This window comes from Eublepharis macularius, chromosome 5, assembly GCF_028583425.1.
Source record: "Eublepharis macularius isolate TG4126 chromosome 5, MPM_Emac_v1.0, whole genome shotgun sequence".
Taxonomy (NCBI): Eukaryota; Metazoa; Chordata; class Lepidosauria; order Squamata; family Eublepharidae; genus Eublepharis; species Eublepharis macularius.
The window spans coordinates 131,667,005-131,689,574 of NC_072794.1; the positions used below are offsets into that span (position 1 = coordinate 131,667,005).

The 22,570-nt window shown below is 41.8% G+C and overlaps 1 protein-coding gene across 3 annotated transcripts in view; it reads right to left on the bottom strand.

Moving 5' to 3' along the window:
- NDRG3 (NDRG family member 3) overlaps nucleotides 1-20,611 on the bottom strand; it is a 52,546-nt gene extending 31,935 nt beyond the window's left edge. For 2 of the 3 annotated variants that reach the window (XM_054980783.1, XM_054980781.1), the window contains exons 1-4: nucleotides 20,526-20,611; nucleotides 15,254-15,319; nucleotides 4,940-5,044; nucleotides 2,934-2,969 (exon numbers count right to left, since the gene is read on the bottom strand). In XM_054980783.1, the coding sequence (XP_054836758.1) occupies nucleotides 2,934-2,969; nucleotides 4,940-4,996 (93 nt within the window). In that variant the 5' untranslated portion in view covers nucleotides 4,997-5,044; nucleotides 15,254-15,319; nucleotides 20,526-20,611. The remainder of the gene's footprint in view (nucleotides 1-2,933; nucleotides 2,970-4,939; nucleotides 5,045-15,253; nucleotides 15,320-20,525) is intronic. The other variant, XM_054980782.1, reaches the window with a different exon arrangement.
- Nucleotides 20,612-22,570: the final 1,959 nt, after the last annotated feature.

Here is a 22,570-nt window from a genome sequence, read left to right on the forward strand (position 1 = left end):
TGCTGTTCACAGACTAAATTAAAGAAAAAATGGTGGCAAGTCTCACCTGGTCTATGCTCACTTCATGTCACACTATACAAATACAAAACTGGTGTATGCATTTGCTCTTGGTAGGTGCTAATTCCTCTGCTCCAAATGTAGTATGCATTTTCTCTATTCATTTGTGCTGGGTTATGCTGGGATGTTTCTTGTGATGTGCACTTGATGTCCATATATAATCCTCTTAAATAAATGTTTAAATTAAAATATCTTATATAAGCGTGCATTTAATTCACACTGTCCTAGCTTTCCAATAACTAGGCAAAACTCAATTATTCAGAAGGGCTTTCTACTCAGATATAGGGCTGTATCATAAGGAAGAACTCAGAGATGCCCTGGTAGAGTATGTTATTGGGTACTGTCTGCTGATGTAGATATGCTCCTACTAGGGAGTTTCCATGTTGCTAAACATACCACATTAATTAGTTACTTTATTTCAGAATCTTTGTGCTCAGCTTTACGCTTCTTTCAAATTTTCTGCTACCATACCCTATTGTATCTGCTCACTGAATGCCCTAACTGTTGCTCATTATTGTATTTTGTTCAGTGAATGTCCCAGCTGTTGATTATGTTGTGTTTCACTTTCACTGTGCAATCTGCTTTGGGTCTCAGTGAGAGAGGAGGACAATAAACAAACAAAGAAACAAACAAACAAACAAATGCCCCACTTTTCAGGGTTACTGTGCCTTTGCAGTACCAGCTGTCAAAACTTGTGTCAAGGGACGAGGGACTGTGGGTCTGGTAATGTTTGTTGATCTTAATGTTGATGTACAGACCTTGGAAAGTGGGTATTAGGATTATATTCAAGTTCTATTGATCCAAGGCCAATATATTGGCTCTCTCCTTTGCATTAATGTCTACACTCCACTTAAACTTTTAAAACCCCAGAGCAATGAAAATTTTTTGGAATCTTCTGTCTATAACAACCAGGGCTTTTTTTCTGGGAAAAGAGGTGGTGGAACTCAGTGGGTTGCCCTCGGAGAAAATGGTCACATGGCTGGTGGCCCTGTCCCCTGATCTCCAGACAGAGGGGAGTTTAGATTGCCCTCCGCACCGCTGAGTGGCACGGAGGGCAATCTAAACTCCCCTCTGTCTGGAGATAAGGGGGTGGGGCCACCAGCCATGTGACCATTTTCAAGAGGTTCCGGAACTCCATTCCCCCACGTTCCAGCTGAAAAAAAGCCCTGATAACAACCCTTGACACTCTAGCTCTTTGATTTCCCAACTCTCACCTCATGTTATGCAGGAATTTCAAAGCCAGAATAGGTCCTGACTTGGCTGCCAAATAAGCCTGTTTCCTGGATTGGGCATCACAAGACACAGTTATAAACAAGCCAGGCCTAAGAACTGCTGTCACTCCATCAGTTGCACAAACTTTGATATCTCTGGTAGTATGTTTACATTCTTGTCCACCTGGGGAGCCAGCACAATAGATTACATAGCATTATCATCCCCACTCCTGCTTCAGACCCTTAGTTTTGAGACTGGCCACAGAACCGAGAGTGATCTCTGCCCATTAAGGCTTCTGCTTCAATTCAAGGGAAACATCTTGCTTAGTTCTTCCCATGAAGCCCTAGAGGGATCTCAGTCTTGCATAAGGAGAATCAAGTGGTCCACACAGCTACACTCCAGGTTAGCTCAATTTCTGGTGAAGGATAACTTCTGGTCTCTACAACAAGAACTAATGCAGAACCGTTCCAATGGTCCTGCATTAGGGGGGTTAGAAGTATGAACTCTCCTAGATGCAGATGACATGGTGTTGGTGTCCCAAACTGATCACAGGGGGAGCCAGAGAACATGTAATCAACTCAGCTTGTTCAACTCTTTAGTCACACGTGCGTCATGGATTTCATATTGCATCACTGAAGTAGACAAATTAGCTTAGATTGCCATACATGGAACAGACCACCTTCATGGTATAAAAGGGGGCGGTAGCTTTGTTTTATGTGGGGAACTTGAGGCAGGGTTGCCAGGTCCTGTGAGCCCCCTGGCAGGAGACTGGGACCCTGGCACTTACCCTTTGATGTGCTAAGTCTCTATCTTTGTGGATGTGTGCTCTCGGCATGCATGATGATGTCACTTCTGGGAAGTGATGTCATCACGTGGGTCAAATGGCGGCCCAGGAGCGTTCCTGCGCACGGCAAGCAGGCTGAATCGCCCCCACACAGGCCTGATTCAGCCTGAAACGGGCCTGTTGCAGGGCACGGGAGCACGCCACAGCAGGGCATGGGGGCTCCCTAGGGGGCATGCCCCCCACTGGCTAGGTAAGTGGGGGCAGGGGGGAGCAGGGGATCCCCCGCCCCGGGTGGGGGATTGGCAAGCCTAACCTGAGGTAAATTCTTTGTGTTAAGAACCTGTTCCTCCTCTTATTGCAATAAACACTTTCTGTACTCCTTCCACTCCGCCTGCCTTCTCCTTAATTGGGCCAGGAGTGCGTGGGGCCCTTTTGGGATGACAAGATCTTAACAACCAAGTCAATGCCACATTTGCTGCTTGCAGAAAATGCCAAAGACAAGACACAATATGAAGCTAAGACAGAACCCAAACTTGGAAGAGAGAAATCCTGAATAGTTTGTTTCATAACATTTAAAAACAACAGTTCATAATTAGAATTACAAACCCCTCACACTTTACTGGTTTCTGAGATATTTAACCTCAGCGCAGATTTGTACCCTATAAATCTCACACACCACTGCAACACTTTAAACTAGTGAGAAAAAAAAAGGACAAAGGTCAAAACTGGAGTCAGGCAGGGAAGATACACACACTTAGTCAGAAATATAAGCAGATGTCGATGGCTTTCCTATTTCACTCTCATCTATTCAAAATTATTATACAACCAATTGTTTTTCTAAGAGAAGAATACTAACGCCATTCTGGATATATGTACTTACCTGACAGTCGAAGTCCTGGAAATTTCGAACTGAATTCTGTTAGAGTAAGAGTAAGAAACAATGAACAGCACAGAATCCAAATTAGTCCAATATGCCTGCAGCTCATGGAACTTTGCATTCTACCTATTTGAAAATTTTGCTTCATCATGTCAGTTTGCAGAAAAAGCAATAGACTGCAAAAGAACTCTGTTGCGCACATCGTTGCTGATTTCCCTTCATACTGCAATCCTTTGCACACACACTCCCAGACATTCTTGGGGGTTGGTAGACTCTTGGGAACAGCATGGAATGTAGTGCAGAGGATGGAAGGACTCAGCAAATCTTGCTCTCCCTTGTGCATGAAGAATTGCCCTTCCATTCAGGCACCAAGTGGCTTGCATCCAAGCCACTCTGCACAGAACCTTCCAGTATTAAATCAAAAGAAAGTGCTCAGAGGAGATAATTACAAGAAAGATGTTAATTTACCACCACTGAAGCCCAGAAGCCAGCCATAAAGACTGCATAATCAGTGCCAATAAGCAGCTAATTACATTGCATTGGGTTGTCAAAAACAGGACAAGTGTAGCAGTTCCACCACCTCTATTAAGTATGCATATGGATGTATACATGGCTCAGAAGTACATGATTTCTAACCACTTCCAAAATCTTCATGCATGTATATCAAACACCTCTTCAAAATGTACTCTGAAGCAGGCTTCAGAATGATTTCAACCTAAAATTAACATTTGTGTATTGAGACTTCTTAACCTTCAACTTGGATAAATCTCAGCCTTTAGCTATTATGTAATTTCTTCTTCCAGTAGAATTGGCTATAGTTTTATCTCTAGATTATATAGACGCCTAGCTCTTCTCTCTTTTAAGGGGGAGAATTAAGGTAACTATGAGTGTCAGGAGAAAAGGATATTTTAAAATAGTAAGCGTAAATGTAAATGAGAATAAGATGCAGACGAGTTCAGATATGCCACAGGACACATATTCACAGCAATTATAACATAAAAAAGACAAAGAAATAAGGACAGGATTTACAAAATGAAGCCGGAAAAGCTGGCATGGATCCAGAACAGCATTTCCATACGTTTAAAGATTTCCTTCCACAGAATGCAACTTCCCACTCACAGCAACCCCACATGCCCCCTAAATCCTATTCCTAGGGTCTTTACAAACAGAAAATCTTGCACTCATAGAAAAACTGTTCTGAATCCAAGCCAGTGTTCTGTCCCTAAACTCATCTCAGATTATGAAGAAATCATGTTCTTTGCACATGTCCACGTGCCTTCCCACAGAATAACAAAAATAAGAATTTGCAACTGCAGTGAGTTCTTTAAAGCTGATGATCACATTACATTTCAAGTATCCTTTCTTTGCATTTATTCACCATGAAAGGATAACTAGTTTTTGAGAAGTTGTGGTTTATACACTGAACTCTGAACTAAATGTTGTAAGTTATAATTCTATGATTAGGTAGCTCAAACGTGGCGCTAAGAAAAGCTAAACACGGCAATGTTAATCTGCAAAATTAAGCATATTTGAATATATTTTCTTACTCTATATTATTTATTTTGCTTCAGCAAGTCATGGAGAGAAACAAGGACATAAGGAGGACATTGTAGCCTTATCCCCCTTCTGATGACTACTGGAAATCCTGTCCGGACATTTTTTGCTTTTTGAGATCTGTATATTTTCAAACCAGTGTTTGCAGCCATTAATGTTTTTATATGGTACCATCACCATTTTAGAGGAAAAAGAGTGAAGTTTACAGTGTGAAGTTCAACACAGGAGAGGCAAAACTGAGAGAAAAAAGGACAGAAGTGAGGACAAACCAAGAAAATGCATGTTCAAGTTTAATTGCTTCAAAAACAACACAAAGAGCGATTCTCGGGATATCTGGTTGGTTCTTCCAATAACAAACAATACACAGTTGTGGAATATAGCGCTTGCATTCAGTTGGCACATAATTCGAACACACTTACACTTTGCTAGTGCTGCCGTATAGCCAGATAGATTACCTTATCATTCAGAAGAGGTTTGATCTCTGTCAGCTGGACATCTTGCAACTCATCCATAGTTACCAAGATCACCAAAGTTAGCTGTGAAACAGCAAATCACAGCTGCTGAAATAAGGAAGACAGAGACATGATTAAAATCACAGCAACATTGGAAAAGATCCCAGGTTTACACAGAATGAATTGAGAGCATGGTTGTAAGCCACTAGACAGCTCAAAACCATAGGAAGCTGTCTTCCTTTCACAACCCAGCACTGAGTGAGGCATTGTTTAGGCCTGCTTGAATTACAAACAGCAAGTAATCTCCCCTGAACGGCACTACTAATAAATATCTCTAGACCAGAGATTCATCCTAAATGTTTTAGGTCATGAGTACAGAAACAATGCTACACAGGTTTGTTTTAAGGTACACCTTAAATTGCAAAAATAAAATCACATGAAGTGTGCCCACATACATAGTAAGTATAAATGGATAATTTCCTTGTCTAAGTGGTTTTTAACATAAGCATGAATACCACAGCATGTAAATATTACACAAGCCAGAGTAGCACACACAAAATTTAATATTACCATACCTGTATATAAGAGGTAATTATCTAAGGTTAATGCATCTAAATAAGGCCAAAAGGAAGATCTATTTAACAGGTGATTCGTCTTTGCAGTTTTTGTGCAGCTCAGCCACGGAAAAGTTTTCCAGAACTTTCAACAAGACTAGGAACTTCCCTCCACTCCTTGGTGCTTTCCTGCCAAAAGCATCACATGACCAGGAGGAAGGGCGCTCCCCCCCCCCCCGTTCTCTTTTTGCTGCCTCAGAGAGAGGATTTCTATTGCTGTTGTCCATTTCTCCTCACCTCATTCTTGAGGCTGAAGAGACTTATTTCTCATTAAAAAAAATTGTCCTCAATAGTTATTCTAATGCCCTGGTCTAAACAGCCCAAGCAAGCCCAATCTCATCAGATCTTGGAAGCTAAGCAGGGTTGGCTTGCCTAGTTACTAGATGGGAAACCTCCAAATTGGACCAGGATAGCTATGCAGAGGCAGGCAATGGTAAACCACCTCTGTTAGTCTCTTGCCTTGAGAACCCCAGCAGAGGTCGCCATAAGTCAGCTATGATTTGGCAGCACTTTCCCTCACCACCAGTTTTCCTTTTGTCCTTCTGGCTCAAGAGGGGCCTCTTCAAGATTGTGCCAGCTGTGCTTGTCAAATAACACTGAAAAATATCCATTCTCTGTGTCTTATTTGCCTGGGGATTGCAAGATAGAGCTGCCCACTTTTTCTGTCACCAATTTACTCTGCAGGCATGAGCTTAGGGTTGCCAGACTTCCAGTGGGGATTCCATACTCCCAGCCTCCTCCCCCTGCCGCCGCTCATCTGGCCAGCTGGGGGTAAGTGTGGGAATGGCTCTTCTGGGCGAACTCCTGCCATGACAATATCACTCCCAGTAGTGACGTCCTCACACTGCGTTGGGAGCACGCACGTGAACACATCCAAAAAGTGCTGGGTCCTCCCTCCCACCAGGAAGGTAAGGAGACCTGGCAACCCTATGACAGAGTCTCCTCAGAATGGCTTTTTTTAAAGACTGGCTTTGCCCCAGCCTGGTTAAAAGCATCTTCCCCCCTCATTTCTGAAGGGAGAAGCCCAGATGTGTGGCCTGACAGAACCCTCACTTCTGAGGCCGAGAGGCTTTTTTCCTCCTAAAGGCTTTGACAACATGCCAGCTTGAATAATGCCTCCCTTTCCTTAGCTGTGAAAGCTCCAGGGCAAAAACCTGGAGCTGGGACCGAAGAGAGCCCTTGGTTCCGAGCTGCACAGCTTTCCCCAAAGGCTTTATACATGTGTCTGCCTGAACGAGGGAATCCCTCCTCCTGCCAGTCTATCCTTAGGTTCAAGGTGATGGCCCTGGAGGAATGGGCCAAAAGAGCAAGAACAGTGACATAGTACCCTCAGAACCATCACTGTAATGACTGTGGTTCCTCAGAAGCCTCTGTAATAGAAATGATAAACCTGCACCTCTAAGCCCAATCCTTTTTTAATGCAGTTTTTCCTGTCAATTCCACGTATGCCCACATTCCCTTTTTCCTACAGGGCATGGTGCTGGCTCTCCCCAGGGTCCTCAGTCTCATTGCTATAAGATCCTGCAGTCATGCAGGAAAGTGCAGAAGGTCTCTTTCAGTCAACAAAGAGTAACTTTATTCAGCCCTGGTACCATGACCTGGTATCGGAAGAAGTGAGCTGTGACTCATGAAAGCTCATATCCTACCACAAATTTTGTTAGTCTAATAGGTGCTACTAGACTCTTGATCTTTTCTACTAGTCTGTGCTACAGACAAACATGGCTACCCATCTTGATCTTTATTCAGCAGAAACAAAGAAGAACACAAGGCCTATCAGAGGCCTTCCATAGTATTCTGAATTCTTCCAGTAGATAACATACCCTCTTTTGTGAAAGACATACACTGTTATTGATCATTTGATTTACTTTTCTAACACACTCCTCTACAGTGTTAATTTGAGTAGAAGTCTAACACCTGGAACAGTCTAGTATGGCCCTTTATGCATATGGAACTAAAGAAGCAGCGTCCAGAGGGATGTATGCCTTGTTCTGCATAATTGATAAATAGAGTCTGCTGATGTTTCCAAGGCAACTGCACTCCACAGACATACAAGCGAAGAAGAACATAAGGCTGGCTAACCAGCTTTCCCACACAAACTTAGCTGTACCTTATTTTGGAACTTATATTTGGCATCTGAAGACTGCTAAAAGCAAACACACAAGCACAGAACTAGAATAAGAGATAGGCAAAGCATAAAGGAAAAGCCAACCCTCTAATTTAAGTTTTTAAGTATCAACAGGTTTTCTATCTGCCATTGTTCCCTCTAGGCATAAATTTTATTTTTATTTATGTTACTTCATTTATACCTTGCCTTTTGTTGACAGCCAGTTTGATGTAGTGGTTAAGATGGGCACGAATCAAATTACGACCCCCAAAAACACATGAACCAGGCTGGTTCGTGGAAGCTCGTTTCCACGAACTGGTCTACTGGTTCGTTGGGTCATATTTAAAGGGGCAGTTTAAATGGCCATTTCCCCAGGAAAATGGCCATATAAACTTTTCCTGCTGCTTGCAAGTGTCAGGTCCCTTTAAACTACCAGCTGGCAGGCAGCAGGGGGGAATCCCCCCACACCGCCTGCCAGCTATAGTTTAAAGGGACCTGCCGCAGCCGGGCCCTTTAAACTGCCCAAACCCCAGCCCCCACCCCCACACTTACCTTGAGCTGCGGCCTATGGCATCCTCCCCCTCCTCCTGCGAGGGGCGGGAGGGCCATTTTCGGCCTCTTCTGCTGCTGTGTGGGCCCACAGGGGAGCGGAGTAGGGCAGGGAGGCCATTTTTGGCATCCTCTTCTGCCCAGTGGGGTGTTTTTCAGGACTGGAAACCATGTCCTATTCATTCATAGCATCTGTTGTATTTTTCTGGTGGGTCTGAATACTGTTTGTAAGTTGTGCTTTTTCATAAGCTTTCCCATCTGATCAGTGATTCCTTTGATATATGGCAAAAACATTTTCCTGTGGGAGGCTACGATCAGCAAAAGACAGTAGAGACCCCCTCACCTCTGCAGGAGTATACTGCATACCCTGCAGCTGTGGACAAGTTTACATCGGGACCACACAGCGTAGCATCCAGACAAGAATAAAAGAACATAAAAGACACTGCAGACTTAGCCATCCGGAAAAATCAGGAGTGGCTGAACATAGCCTAACTCAAACAGGACACAGTATCCTATTCCAGGACACTAAAATACTGGACAACGCTTCCAACTACTTCGTCAGATTGCACAGGGAAGCCATTGAAATTCATAAGCATAAGCACAATTTCAACAGGAAAGAAGAGACTTTAAGAATGAATAGAGCATGGTTTCCAGTCCTGAAAAACACCAGGCTAACAAAATACTCTACATCCTACAATAGCCCTGCAGAGATTAGCATATCAAGCACCAATCCATATGCAAAAGAACCTCCTCGGGATACAGTGAAGCCTCCCTCCATTGGCATTCCACACCCTGAGAAACTCGTACAGGATGACTCAGCCCAAACCCACCTTCCTGAGTAGATATAAATTACCTGCCAATATCTTCTCCACACTGTGACACTGAGAGATCTCTGTCTTTTGGTGCTACACCTCTGAAGATGCCAGCCACAGCTGCTGGCGAAACGTCAGGAACTACAATGCCAAGACCACGGCTATACAACCCGGAAAATCCACAACAACTGTCATTTGATTAGCTCCTCAGTCAAGGACAGATCTCATCACAGAAGGAGGGAAAGAAATGTGTTAAGTGGGGATGACTCTATGAGACCTTTGTTGCGCTGGATTCCTTAGGGGCTGGAGGAACTGCAAATCCAATCACCTCTAATCACTCCGTATTTCTATGTGGCATTCCATTCATGCCTGGATCTCCCGGGCAAGACTCAGCAACTGTTAGTTGGAGGTCCTCTGGTTGTAATACAAGCTGCCATTTTAAATCCAGAGGCCTGGTGATTTTTAATATCACGTCATGTTAAAATGGCTATTAAAGATGGCGGAGGCCAGGCCGACTGCTTCCACCACCCGACAAGCTCCCAGCAAAGTTAGCTCATTTCACAACGGAAATTTCTCAAAGGCATTTAAATGATCCAGTGTATGACTACAACCAAGGGAGATCCAAAAGTCAAACTAGCGTATTACTGCAAGCCAAATGTTAAATGACAGCCATATTTGGCTTGCAGTAAAATGCTGGTTTTACTTTAGGACATTTGGCTTGCAAGTATTGGTTATAACCTACAAAGCTATTCACAGCCTTGATCCATCATATCAACGGGACCGCCTCTCTCCCTATATTCCACCATGACAGCTTCACTCATTTGAACAGGGCCTTCTTCAGGTGACACCTTGCACATGGGCAAAATCAACAGCTGCCCGTACACGTGCATTCTCTGTGGTCGCTTCCTCTTTATGTAATGGTCTACCTGAAGAGGCTAGGAAAGCTTCCACTCTCCTGGCCTTCTATAAACAATGCAAAACTTTATTATTATTCTCTAAGAAAAAAAATCCTACACTTTTTAGTTTTTCCATTTAGAGAAGGTGCTACAACACTTTGATAGTTTGGGCTCCATTTTCTGTATCTCTGCAATATCCTTTCAATATTCCAAATGGCTGCACCATAGTTCTATATTCGTTTAGTTTAACAACATTAATGTAAGAGCTTGAAAACAATTACTTAGATTACTCTTTATGGCGAGCAAAAAGGTTTGGGTTTTCTAGCATCTTTTCTCTCTTCTCTTACTTAAAGACAGAGGTCTTTTTTCTGATTTTGTAACAGTGATTAAGCAACGCCTGTAGATTGATCAAATATATTCTTATCCAAAATGTGAACAGCTGACAAATTGTATAAAAATTATGATACTTGAAAATACATCGAACATTTTTACTATTCTGAAATTTGGTTAAAAGCAATAAGGGAGTAATTGGTTCCAGGGAACAGAATAAACTGAAAAGTTGAGAATAAGAAGGAATAATTTCAGTGTAGAAGGAAGCTGAAAATGATAAAGCAGCTGTGATCGACACACTCAGATAGTGAACTTGTTGTCAAGGCTCTAGCAAACATAGGAGAAAGTAAGGTTTTATGTTAGCGGGGGGACAACCATGATTTAAATACTGACCAGTCATCTACTGAGCTACTTATCTGATTAGACTGCCAATATGCAGGTTATTCAAATATGTGATCAGTTCTCTTAAAAAAAGTGTCAAGAGATTTTGTTTAATTTTCCCCTCCCCCCCAGACTGAAAACCCTAAGGCCATTTTTTTTGGTGTGATCCTGAATTAGCAATACAAATTCTCTGATATTAATTGGGCATATTAAAATTAGTACTGTTTTCTCAATCAGGGTGTCTGGTGCAGCCGGACTTGGACCTGAAGCCAACCTCCCGGGCCTCAGACACCTCCCAGAGGGACCCTGACTCAACAACCCTACTCACATGTGGGTGGATGGACCCAGCCTGGGACAAGGGAGACTATCGGCCAAAAGGGTGGCCAGCGCGGGGCAGAAGGAGCCTGGGGAAGCCCCCAGACACTACCACTCAGCTGACGCTTGTGGGGGCACAGCAGCAGTAACTGCCACAGCCCCCACCGACATCAGTGCCAGCATCCTCAGGCCGGCTGGACTGGGCTACACACAGCCAGGAGAGGGACCAGTAGGATCGAGCCTCCTGACAGGTGCTGAGGCTAGCCAGAAGAGGCCGCACCCAGCCAGTGAGGGGAGGGCTTGGGCAGGACAGTGAGAGGGGCAGGGGAAGTGGGGAGAGGGGGCCAGGTAGGAAAGCCAGCTTGGGGTTGGCAGTCAGAGCCAGGAGGTGGGACAGAGGGGGAAGAGAACTCGACAAGTGCTTGGGGCAAGGTGTCCCACCAGGACAGGGGAAGGCCAGCAAACGAGGGTGGTTCAAGGATTGGTGGCACTGGTAGAGGAAGGAGAATAAAAGGAGTGGTCTCAGTGAAGCTGGGGAGGAGACAGCTGGCTTGACTCAGGAAGGTGCAGAAAGAACATCAAAACACAGCGAACGTCAAAACACAGCAGGATAGGAGGTGGCGACGGGTGCTGTAAACCCCCTCTCTTAACTCCATCTGAGGCAGAGAGAGCACCCTCAAGTGGATGACCACGGCGGAGGGGGGACTGGACGCCACGGGAGGCGTGTGAACTCACACAGCGTAGACATAGTTGATGGGTAGATGATGTTGTAACACTCTTCATAGTCACTCTATGAAACTAATGTCTCACCAATACTGTTATTTACATATTGGGATTCTAGATTACTGAAGTATTTTGATGTTTCATGCATATGCATGTCTATTTTATGATTCTGGATGTTTCCTAGCTGATTTTTAAGCTCAATTTATAATTTTTTTTAAAAAAAACGATCTACAATTTCACTGCTGCCGCTACATTTGTACATGTTGGCTCTTTGAACTGGTATTATTTCAGAAGACAGACATCTGTGCTATACAATATACTCTATACACAGTGAGAAATAATGACAATTTTAATACTAATATTTTTTCCTATTGGTATTTACACAAGTGATTCCTTGAACAAACTAAAAAACAAAGACATAAATTCAACTGCTGATATAGAAATGTCCATGGCTTGTTGTTTCTAATTTTATATTTGGAGTCTTATCAACACCATCACATTCAATTTCATTCTTTTCAGCAAATGACGTTTTAATATAGTAATATGCTTTAATACCAATTCATACTACTTTCTAAATAGTAAAATCCCATATGCATTTTAAACATGCATCCCAAACACTATTCAGTTAAGAAACAAGACAGCCAATCAGAAATGTATGTATGTGTATGCTTTAAAACTGACTTTTTTGGCCTGCATGCTGTAACAAAGCTCTTACTCAGTTACAACCGGCAGCTTGTAACTATCTGCAACCCAACAAGAGAGTAGAGGGAACAGGATGGAAAATTCCATTTTGACAACATACTTCAGCTGCAAATATAGGAACTTACTGGGAACAAAAGCCTCCTGGCCACAGCATATAACCAAGCAAAGTCCTTCTGAATTAGTGCAAATCAAAATAGTATAGGTATAAGCATGCTTCAGATGTAATTGGCAATACCACAATTTGCAGCTATGAGAACAAGCCTGAAAGTTCCTCAAGCTCATGCATGATGACCCAATTAAAGACTTTTGCAGAAAGCATAACTTGCCATTTCATTCAAACATAAACTAGGATTTGTGCTCTTCTCTGCAAAACTGCATTCTGAACCAGGATTAAACCACTGCATGGAATTCTGGTTTGCAGAAGAGGGTGCAAGTTACAGTTTGGAACCAAGGCAAGATTCAACATAAAAACAGAAGTGTTTCATTACCAAGCTGTTCTGGCAGTGGGAGGGCACACACAAGCAGAAGATACCTCCAGGCCCACTGACATAGCAAACTTTCACAACTGGCCATAGTATTTGAAGTACGCCAAAGTGGATATATGAGAAGCATTGGGGGGGGGGAGGGGTTAGTCAGACTTTACAATGATTGGCTGTAAACTCTATAGGACAGCAAAGATCATACTGAAGACAGCACTATACATATGCCAGAAGGGGCATATCACCCACGATTTTGCTATTGCTGCCCAAACTTTATCATGGTTGTGGTGTCTTCTCCTACTTACCTCTGTACTTCCTTCCCAGCAGCAAATCATAATTTACTGGTGTATCTGAGCCACAGAAACTGAGGTGAGCACAGAGCATAGTTTGCTTGTGCATCAGAAATAGACATCATAATCAAACTGAAGTTTCCAGGTGTAATTTGTGGGGAAACCATGGCCTGCACCAACCAGTCCATTCAAATGCAATACCAAACTGTAGCTTGGAGAAGTCATCCAAAGACATATATGTTGTGCTTAGTTTTAGCAGATCTTTTATAATTGTGGTTCTATTTATTTAAGAAAATAGTTCTATAAGTTTCTCTTAGCCTTTGATTGATCTTTAAAACCTTCTCTAAGAATATATAACAGCATATACACTTCAGGTGTAACAACTCTAAATTTTGATGATAGAATATGCATGTTGTCCTAATAGAATTTGCTTTGTTCCTTATATTGTGCTTTGTAATCGCATTATCTACTGTTATTAAAACAATATTTCTCATACAACTATGAAACAGCAGGTATTTGTGAAAACTCAAGAACGCACACAAATCCCACCTGCCCCCTTATCAATAGGACTACAAAAATCTCTTATTTGTCATAGTTTTTGCTGAAAAGAATACACTATCTTCATATATAATTCAGTTTTTAAAACATTTAATTCTCTTCATGTGCCTTAGGCTGGAGATGTGTAACAGAATGCTTGTCTCATTAAGGCTAACTGTCCAGTGTCAAGATTCATATCCCAACTCTGAGCAGCTTCAAAGCCTTAGCTATTGAGACCTAAAACAGACCTCTCTTTTTGAGAGCCTGTCAATTAATACAAATAATTTATATGTATTATTCTTGTTTTGCTCTCCCAATCAAGGTATATATTGTTCATTAGAGTTCTATTATTTTTTATTGAAATAAACTTTAATCCTTTTAATAAAGCAAGATATCAAAATATAAAGGACTATTGAACCAATAAGAATGGAACAAATACACACAATAAGGACAGACAGTGCAATCCTAAGCAAAGTTACTCCAGTCTAAGATTTCAATGGGCTTAGACTGGAGTAACTTTGCTTAGGATTGCACTTTAAATCACTTCTCCCAATTAAATCTAAGATTGATTCAAAATGCACTGAATTTTCAATAAGCACTCAGACAAGTACAATTTTCTCACCAAATCTTCATGAGAATTTTTTCAGCAAGAGTCTGATCTATTATCTGGGTAGCATCTTTTATAACAATTAACATGATATCCACAAAGAAATCTAAGATCTTTTATACATGATAGCAATAGTAATATAAAATTATGATTTGTTTTAGATTTAGCTCATCATTCAGATTATAAATCATTAGAAGATGACAGGAAAAGTTAAGTGTGCAGATCATCATTGGTCCATTCTAACAGCTAAAGAACCATTTCTCTGCTATTGTCCACTATTTTTAACTGGCTGTCGAAGATGAAAAGAACAGCTGTGTTTATACAATGTTAAAAAAATGACATTAAAGTTCGTACAAAGTTCACTGCAGTATGTGAGTACCACTAAGGTATAATGTGCTCTAATCCATATTTCCGTTACAGATGGACATCAATATATCTAATTATCAATGTGGCCCCATCTATGGATACTTAAATCCAGAGACTGGGGCTGTGAACAGACAGGATCCCACCACAAACCTAAGAAAAGCCCCGAATTTGCAGAAAAATCTGAAATATTTAAAAAAATACATGGGGGTTAAAACTCCCCAAAATGATAAAAAGGAGAACTTGTATCTTTAAGAACCAGAAGGACTCAGTGGCTGTTGTTAAGCAACCACAACAGTATTCAAGCCTTGGTTTCTGTCAGTAAAAGACAGGGAAAGGGGCAAGGGCCCTTTCCAGGACTGTTCTGGCTTTTGAGGGAGGACTCATCAGAATCAGGCCCACCAGGAACCACAGGGGACTTCCTACCATACAACCTACATTGACACACCCAGGACTGGCTGCTTACTACTGTTCACTAGCAGCCAGACTATGAAAGCCCGTGTAGTTGTTAAGAGTTTCAGAACTGGAACTAGGGCCCCAAGATTCAAATCCCTACTCTGCTACTGAAACTCATGGGGTGATTTTGGGCCAGTCATCATTCTCAACCTAACTTACCTCACAAGGTTGTTGTGCAGATAAAATGGATGAGAGGAGAATGATGTAAGCTGTTCTGGGTTTCCACTGTGGAGAAAAATGAGATAATGTAGTAAATAAATAATAAATATAGCTAAAGTTGGGGCAGATGAAAAGTAGGTTGGTGGGTGGGGAAGAGATAACTAAGCAGGGGAAAGTGAGAACATAGGGGTTGTTAACATTAAAAAATCCAGAATATACAAACTATAAAAATAAAAAAAACCCAAAACATAACAATTTATCCAATTAGCTTCACCGGTTTACATCCTTCAGCCTCATTAAAAATCTAGGGGACAACCAAAATCCACTAGTACAGCACACAATCCAGCATCAACCAATTGCCAAAGGTTCACCGGAACACTAATACAGCCCTGCATAGCTTCCTGAGTCTTAGCATAGCACTGAGCTGCACCATGCGTCTGAAAATACATATTTATCATATACAGCAGCTTTGTAGTGGCTATACTAGGATTAGGATGATCCAGGTTCTAATCCCTATCCACCATGGAAGCTTGCTAAATTATCCTGGGCCAATCACACACTATCAGCCTAATCTTCCTCAGATGGTGCTGGTTGTGAGGAGAGGAGAAGGTTGTCATAAGCTTGGCACATTAAAAGTTGTAAGATGAAAAACTTATCATCAGTACAAATATTAATATAACAGCATGCTTGACTTCAAGTTGTTTAGTATTCATCTAATGTGAAGGCTTTAAGAAAGAAAAAATAATTTGTTTTTCTTTAATATACATAAAACCTTTTCACCAAGATAAATTTATCACAAGATGAAGCTGGTCCTACTAAGCAACAGAATGGTTTGTTAGGTTTTATCTTAACCATTTTCTTGACATGTAAATAAACCTTGAACAAAGAAAGTGATACATTCACATCAGAGGTAAACAGATGAGAAAAAGTGGCCTCAAACACACATCCTGACTCTAAAACTGCTGCAAGCTAGAAACGAGCAGAAGGTAGTCATTCCATAAGCACTTTGTTATTTAGATCTTTAACAAAAGGGCTGCACTAAAGGCAACATACACAATCGATAAAATATAATATATCAGCTTGGAAACTGAAGATTCAGGCGTTTAAGACAGCTGCCAGGGTTGGACCATTCCCTTTGCAAAAATAGTTCCAATCCCTCTCCTCATAAGAATGTTACCACAACTACACTGAAAAATATACCTACAAACCTTGACAAGGGCTATATGAATGGCTTACATGGGTTGACATTTATAAAGTATATTAATCACCTTGCTGTTAAAAAAAAAACAGGTCCTATGGCCATGTACAATCAGCACCAGTGTTTGAGAATCCTGTTGCTGTGGGAAGTATTCAGACTATAATATTTTACAGATCCCCCTGATGAAACATATGCAAAATTTGTAGCAGTAAATTAAAATTAATTTCCCCATCATACCAATTGTCTCATTTTTTTGCTGAATGCTTGGTGCAGCCCTCCTTTTCTTGCTGATATAATTTAACCAGGTACAAAACGTTAATCACTTATGTTTCACACACAAGTTTATACTTACTACACAAAGTGTTGGAAGTGATTCAGATTAAAATCATAAGCAGAATTAAACCCTTCTAAACCCATTGGCACTGTTAGGATAGTTATTCCTCACCTTACACAACTGAGGTATGTTCTATTCATTGAGATGAATAAAGTGAAAGTCTATTTTTAGCTCACCATACATTCCTTGGAGTGTTTTTCTCTGTTGCTTTTAAAAAAATTTCTTGAAATTGCCTGCTAGACAAGAAATGCAATTTTGGGTGTATTCATTTATATTATATTAGGAGCCCCATGGCACAGAGTGGTAAGCTGCAGTACTGCAGCCCAAGCTCTGCTCACAACTTGAGTTTGATCCTGGTGGAAGCCAGGTTCAGGTAGTTGGCTCAAGGTTGACTCAGCCTTCCATCCTTCCAAGGCCGGTAAAATGAGTAACCAGTTTCCTGGGGGTAAAGTGTAGATGACTGGGGAAGGCAATGGCAAACCACCCCGTAACAAAAAGTCTGCCAAGAAAACGTCATGATGCGGTCCCCCATGGGTCAGTAATTACTCGGTACTTGCACAGGGGACTATCTTTACCTTTATCTACTGTACAGGCTATTGTGAGGGCAAGAAAACAGAAAAACAAAAGCCAAATAATACTTTTATTAAGGCCAACCAAAACACAACAGTGTGCAAGCTTTTGAGTTCTTCAGAATTCATCTAACAGGATGTTTGAAAAGACAGAGGGCGGGGAGAGAGTTCAGGCTATAATCTTAAGGATTCAATATGTGCAGGAGGTGGCTGGCTGATATCAGATTGCTCCCTTAGAATGCTAAGAAAGAGCAACAAAAAATGGAAGACGTCCAGTTGAAAATGCAACGGCTGACAAAGAAGCCTTAAAATTATGGTATGAAAGATATTTTCTCCTCTACCTTTTAACATCCAACCTGATGATGATTTCTGTGTAACTTAAAATCCCGTTCACTGCGTTGTGTTATTTTGGTTGGCTTTATTAAAAGACATTACAGGTATTTATTATTTCATTTACAGAATACCTTTCTCACTGAGACTCGAGTATATTACGCAATTTAAAACAACACAATAAAAACAAACACAAAAGAGTGAGAAAAAACCCAGGTTACAAAATTACAGACAGTAGTGCACTGCAACAATATCCTACTATATAAAAGGCTAAGCATATTCAAGCTGCAATCACTTCCTATTCTGGGGCGCCTCCAGGGGTGCTGCTGTGGAGAGAAGCCCAGATGAGGCATCCAGACATCCAGAGAGCGTGCTGTGGTGGGAAGCCCAGACCGAGATCAGGAGTGGAGCAGGCGGCAATGCCTGCTCCCCGCCTTTGCCCAGCAGGGATGAGGAGCGAAGCAGGTGGCAATACCCACCCCCCATCTTCACACAACTGGGATCAGGAGCAGAGAGGGGGCAATGCCCAACCCCCGCCTTCACCCAGCTAGGATCAGGAGCAAAGCAGGTGGCAATACCTGCCCCACCACCACCACCTTCACCGAGTTCGGATCAGGAGCGGAGCAGGTGGAAATGCCTGCCCCTGCCATCACCCAGCTGGGATCAGGAGCAGAGCAGGTAGCAATAGCAACAGCATGGGAGCTTTCCTGACCTGAGCTTTAGTTATTTTGCTATAGACCAGCATAGCTACCTAGGTATTCAACCATGAGTTAACTCTAACTTGAGGGGGTGCATGCACGCACACACACAATAGTATAAGTGTGCACACACGCACTGAAAGAACTATATAAATGTTTTCTGAGAAGAACAACACAGAATACCAAGCACTTCAGCAAGGAAGTTTCCAGGGCTATAGCTGATCATATTCTATTTTGATGCAGCGGGCAACTCAGGTATTCCTTTGCCAAGTTGTTTATATTGAATCATCCCTGCAGCATCCTTCCTAATACAAGAAAGCTAGAGATATCAGTAATATCAGTAAACATCTTTGACCCTATGTATTGTCGAAGGCTTTCACGGCCGGAGAACGATGGTTGTTGTGGGTTTTCCGGGCTGTACTGCCGTGGTCTTGGCATTGTAGTTCCTGACGTTTCACCAGCAGCTGTGGCTGGCATCTTCAGAGGTGTAGCACCAAAAGACAGAGATCTCCCAGTGTGATTCTCGAAAGCTTATGCTACAGTAAAGTTGGTTAATCTTAAAGGTGCTACTGGACTCTTTTCTATTTTGCTACTATAGACTAACACGGCTAACTCCTCAGGATCTATTTCAAAATTGTAGTAACCAAGTAGAATTTTATAAATATTTTCCATCCAAATATACTACTATCTTTAAGGACAACAAGGCCCATCTATGCAACAACACAGCTACCTCAAATATTAGAACCTCTTTGGAAAATATTTAACAACTAAAGACAAATGAGACTAACATACATAAATTTAACCCTGATCCAGAATATTGTTAATACAGAGGTCCCACTGATTTCAATGAGATATAAGTGTAGGATCAGTCTAGCAATAACATACAGAAATAACACAAAGATAATTGAGTGTGCACATGACTTACTTTCAATACATATTAGTCAAGCTGCAATTTAGTCAAGTCAGACAAACTTGAGATAGTAACTGGCTCACTATGTTTATTCACATATGACAACTGCAGGTACAGGTTTAAACTAGAGCTCTTCCCCTAAAAAGAGCATTTACAGCACCATTGTGAACATGCATAATTTATGTTAAATAATATATGTAGAGATGATTGCTTCTAAGAAAATCTTCATTAACCAACTTCAAAAATATTTTAGTTGTTAAAGCAATGTGCTATGTTAATCTACTAAACAAGACAAGGATAGAGAACAAGGGCCTAATCTACTGAAAGCTTAGCAAAGACAACCTAGGATAGCTCAAATCAGAATGATACCAGAAAGTGAAATTCTATGAAAAAAATCACTGAGAACTATTGTCTCCCAAGAAAGAAGCATGATGCAGCTGTTCAATGACTCCCTCAGAACTGCCTGCAAATCAGACAACGCTTCTTTTAATTAACAAGTTTTAGCGCTGTTTCTTGCTTTTTCGGAAGGACAGACATACACACCCTTGAGAAAACGCAAATAAATCACCAGCTCAAACGCAAAGATGTGTTAGAACAGCTCATCCCAGAAAAATTCGTAGTTCAATCGAGTTCTTAAGTTCAATGAGACTAGATCCCTACTAAACAGGCTTAAACCCGCAGCTTTAAAACCGTCACTGAGCCCAGGCATCGCTCACAACCCCAGAAAAGCACTCTGCGCTGTTGCTTAGTCTTAATTAACCTGTCAGCTACCACTAACCCGCTAGGCGTCATTTCTCCCTTCCCTACACTGGACTGTTTCCTAGCCGAAGGCGGCCAGTTCCAGCCGGGACCAGGATCGCCGAACCCAGTCAGATCAGCACCACAGCAAGAAACAGAGAAGCAGCATCCCAATTACACACAGCAAACCAAGCTGGGTGAATACGGGGCGCCTTGACAACAATGACGAGGAAACAAGGCCGAGACCCTCCCCCTCCCCCGCCCCAGTTTCTACTCGGGGAGGATGCCGGTGGACAGAAAATGGGAAAGATCAGCGGCAGACGCCGAAGTTCGTCATGGGGACGAAGCGTTTCTCCTCAGTTATCCCCGAGAACGAATACAAGTCAAACCCACCCACCCCTCGCGGAGACACAAACAACACAATCACACCATGGAAGAGAAAAAAGCAAGGCCGAGGAAAGAAAGCCAGCCATACCAACACGATCGCGAACTCACCCTCAGCAACAAACACGGCACGAATAACCCTAACCTACTCAACGTCTCCAGCAGCACTTAACAGCATGTGTGAGGAAAAAACCGCGCAGACGCAATGCGACTCAAGGAGAGGGTCACGATTACCGCGCAAGCGCACATCTGTCGTAGTGTTTGGGACTACAAAAGAAATGGCAGGCGTTAGTAAGAGAAAAGGGGAGGGGGAAAGAAGCTCAGCAAAACGCGGGAGAAAATAGATGGGTGTACACACGTGAGGTGTGGCTGTGGTAGTGTTTGTGGTGAATGATAATTGGAGCTGATAGGCTGTTTTATCTAGAATGAGATGTTTCTAATTTAGAAATTTTGTTCTCCAATTTGAAAACTGTTCACCCTAATTTTGTGACTGGTTGGAGACGTTAATTTTTAAATCCAACCTTGTTTGATATTTACTTAGAACTAAATCGCATGAGGTTTGTTCCCTAAGAAATGAACAAAAGATTGAGCCCTTTGAGGAAAGTTGATTTTGATAGATGCTTGGAAATGTCAGTTCAGAAAGTATGTGATGATACAGTGGTCTACGTAAGTAATGTTATTTATTATGAAGTGGAAAATGCTGGTGTATTAGGAAATGATTAAATAAAATGGCTAGGGAAAGGAATTATTGTCCTGAAGGGTGGTATATAAACAAAATGTTATTACTACATCATCATTATTATTCTCAAACGATTAAAGGTAGGGGGCTTCTACTGAAGGTGATATGTAACCAAGTGTAAGACCCATGTGAGGAAATATTTCATGGCACAACACATAGTTAATTCATGGAATTTATTGCCAGAAGTGGCTCCCTCCAAGCTTGCAGGGAGCCACTTTTTTCAGCTATAATAAGTATTGGGGAAAGATGATAGATATAGCTTTTATTCCAGTTTATGGAATTTCTGTCATGTAGCAAGGTGTTTTCTAAAAATGCTGAGCTACATGGTCTGATAAAATATGATAACTATATTCTTATTTTTCTGTATTCAGCAGAATGTGGTATGAAGGGGTTTTGTGCACATGGGTGGATTGGCTTTGGATGGATTGACTTCTAGGCATGATTTGGCAAAAGTGGAATATAATTTACTCAAGTTGTTCACCCATTTCAAGGGAAAAAATGAGCTCAATTTCTCTATGCTAGAGGTTTGTAAGAGATGCTGAAGAAGCCTCTCCTATTGCCTGACCTACAAAAAGAACAGGATTGTTTAGACAGGATTAGTGGGTCAATGACCTTTTTCCCTGTCACAAGCTGAGCTGTAGCAGTATTATGGACTGGCTGATTTTACTTCAGAGTAATTACTATTAATTCTAAGGATTTTTTTTTAGAATGGGTAGAACAACATGATTAGTAAAGTCCCCTTATATGTAAAGCAAACAAAGGAGAGTTATGCTGCTAAAAATCTGGTAACGCCATATTAATGGAGTATTACTGCAACACACAGAAGTCAGAGAACTGTGGTTGAAGGGTAACATTAATCTGATTTAGGTCTTGTACTTGATTATTACTGGTGAAGGTTGAAATATGTTAGTACAAGTGGAAAGTTTTCCTAGCGCAGCCTAGTCAAGAGTGTAGGGAAATAAAGCATGTATGGTGGACTGAGTGGGCATCAAATATAATAGAGCTTCTCCTTTGAATGCATTCAGTTAGTTAGCCTGGATTCATGCCACAGTAACATTGAGATTAAACTACTATAACGCACCCTACATAGGTCTCCCCTCAGACTCAACTCAGAGGCTCTAGCTGGTACAAAATGCTGCCCCTCATTTATTTTTAGGAGCTACATAGAGCATGCATATCACTCCCATTATGCAGTCACTCCATTGGCTATCCATAAGTTATTGGGTTCAATTCAAGGTCATGACTTTCACATCCAAAGCCCTTCATGGTCTTGGCCCCTCATATGTTTGCAACTGCCTCTCTTCCTGTGTTCTGTCGTGGCTGCTTCACTCATCTGAACACAGTCTTCTGCAGGTACCACCCTGCAGTTAGGCAAAATCAACAGCAACCTCTACACACACTTTCTCTGTGGTACCCG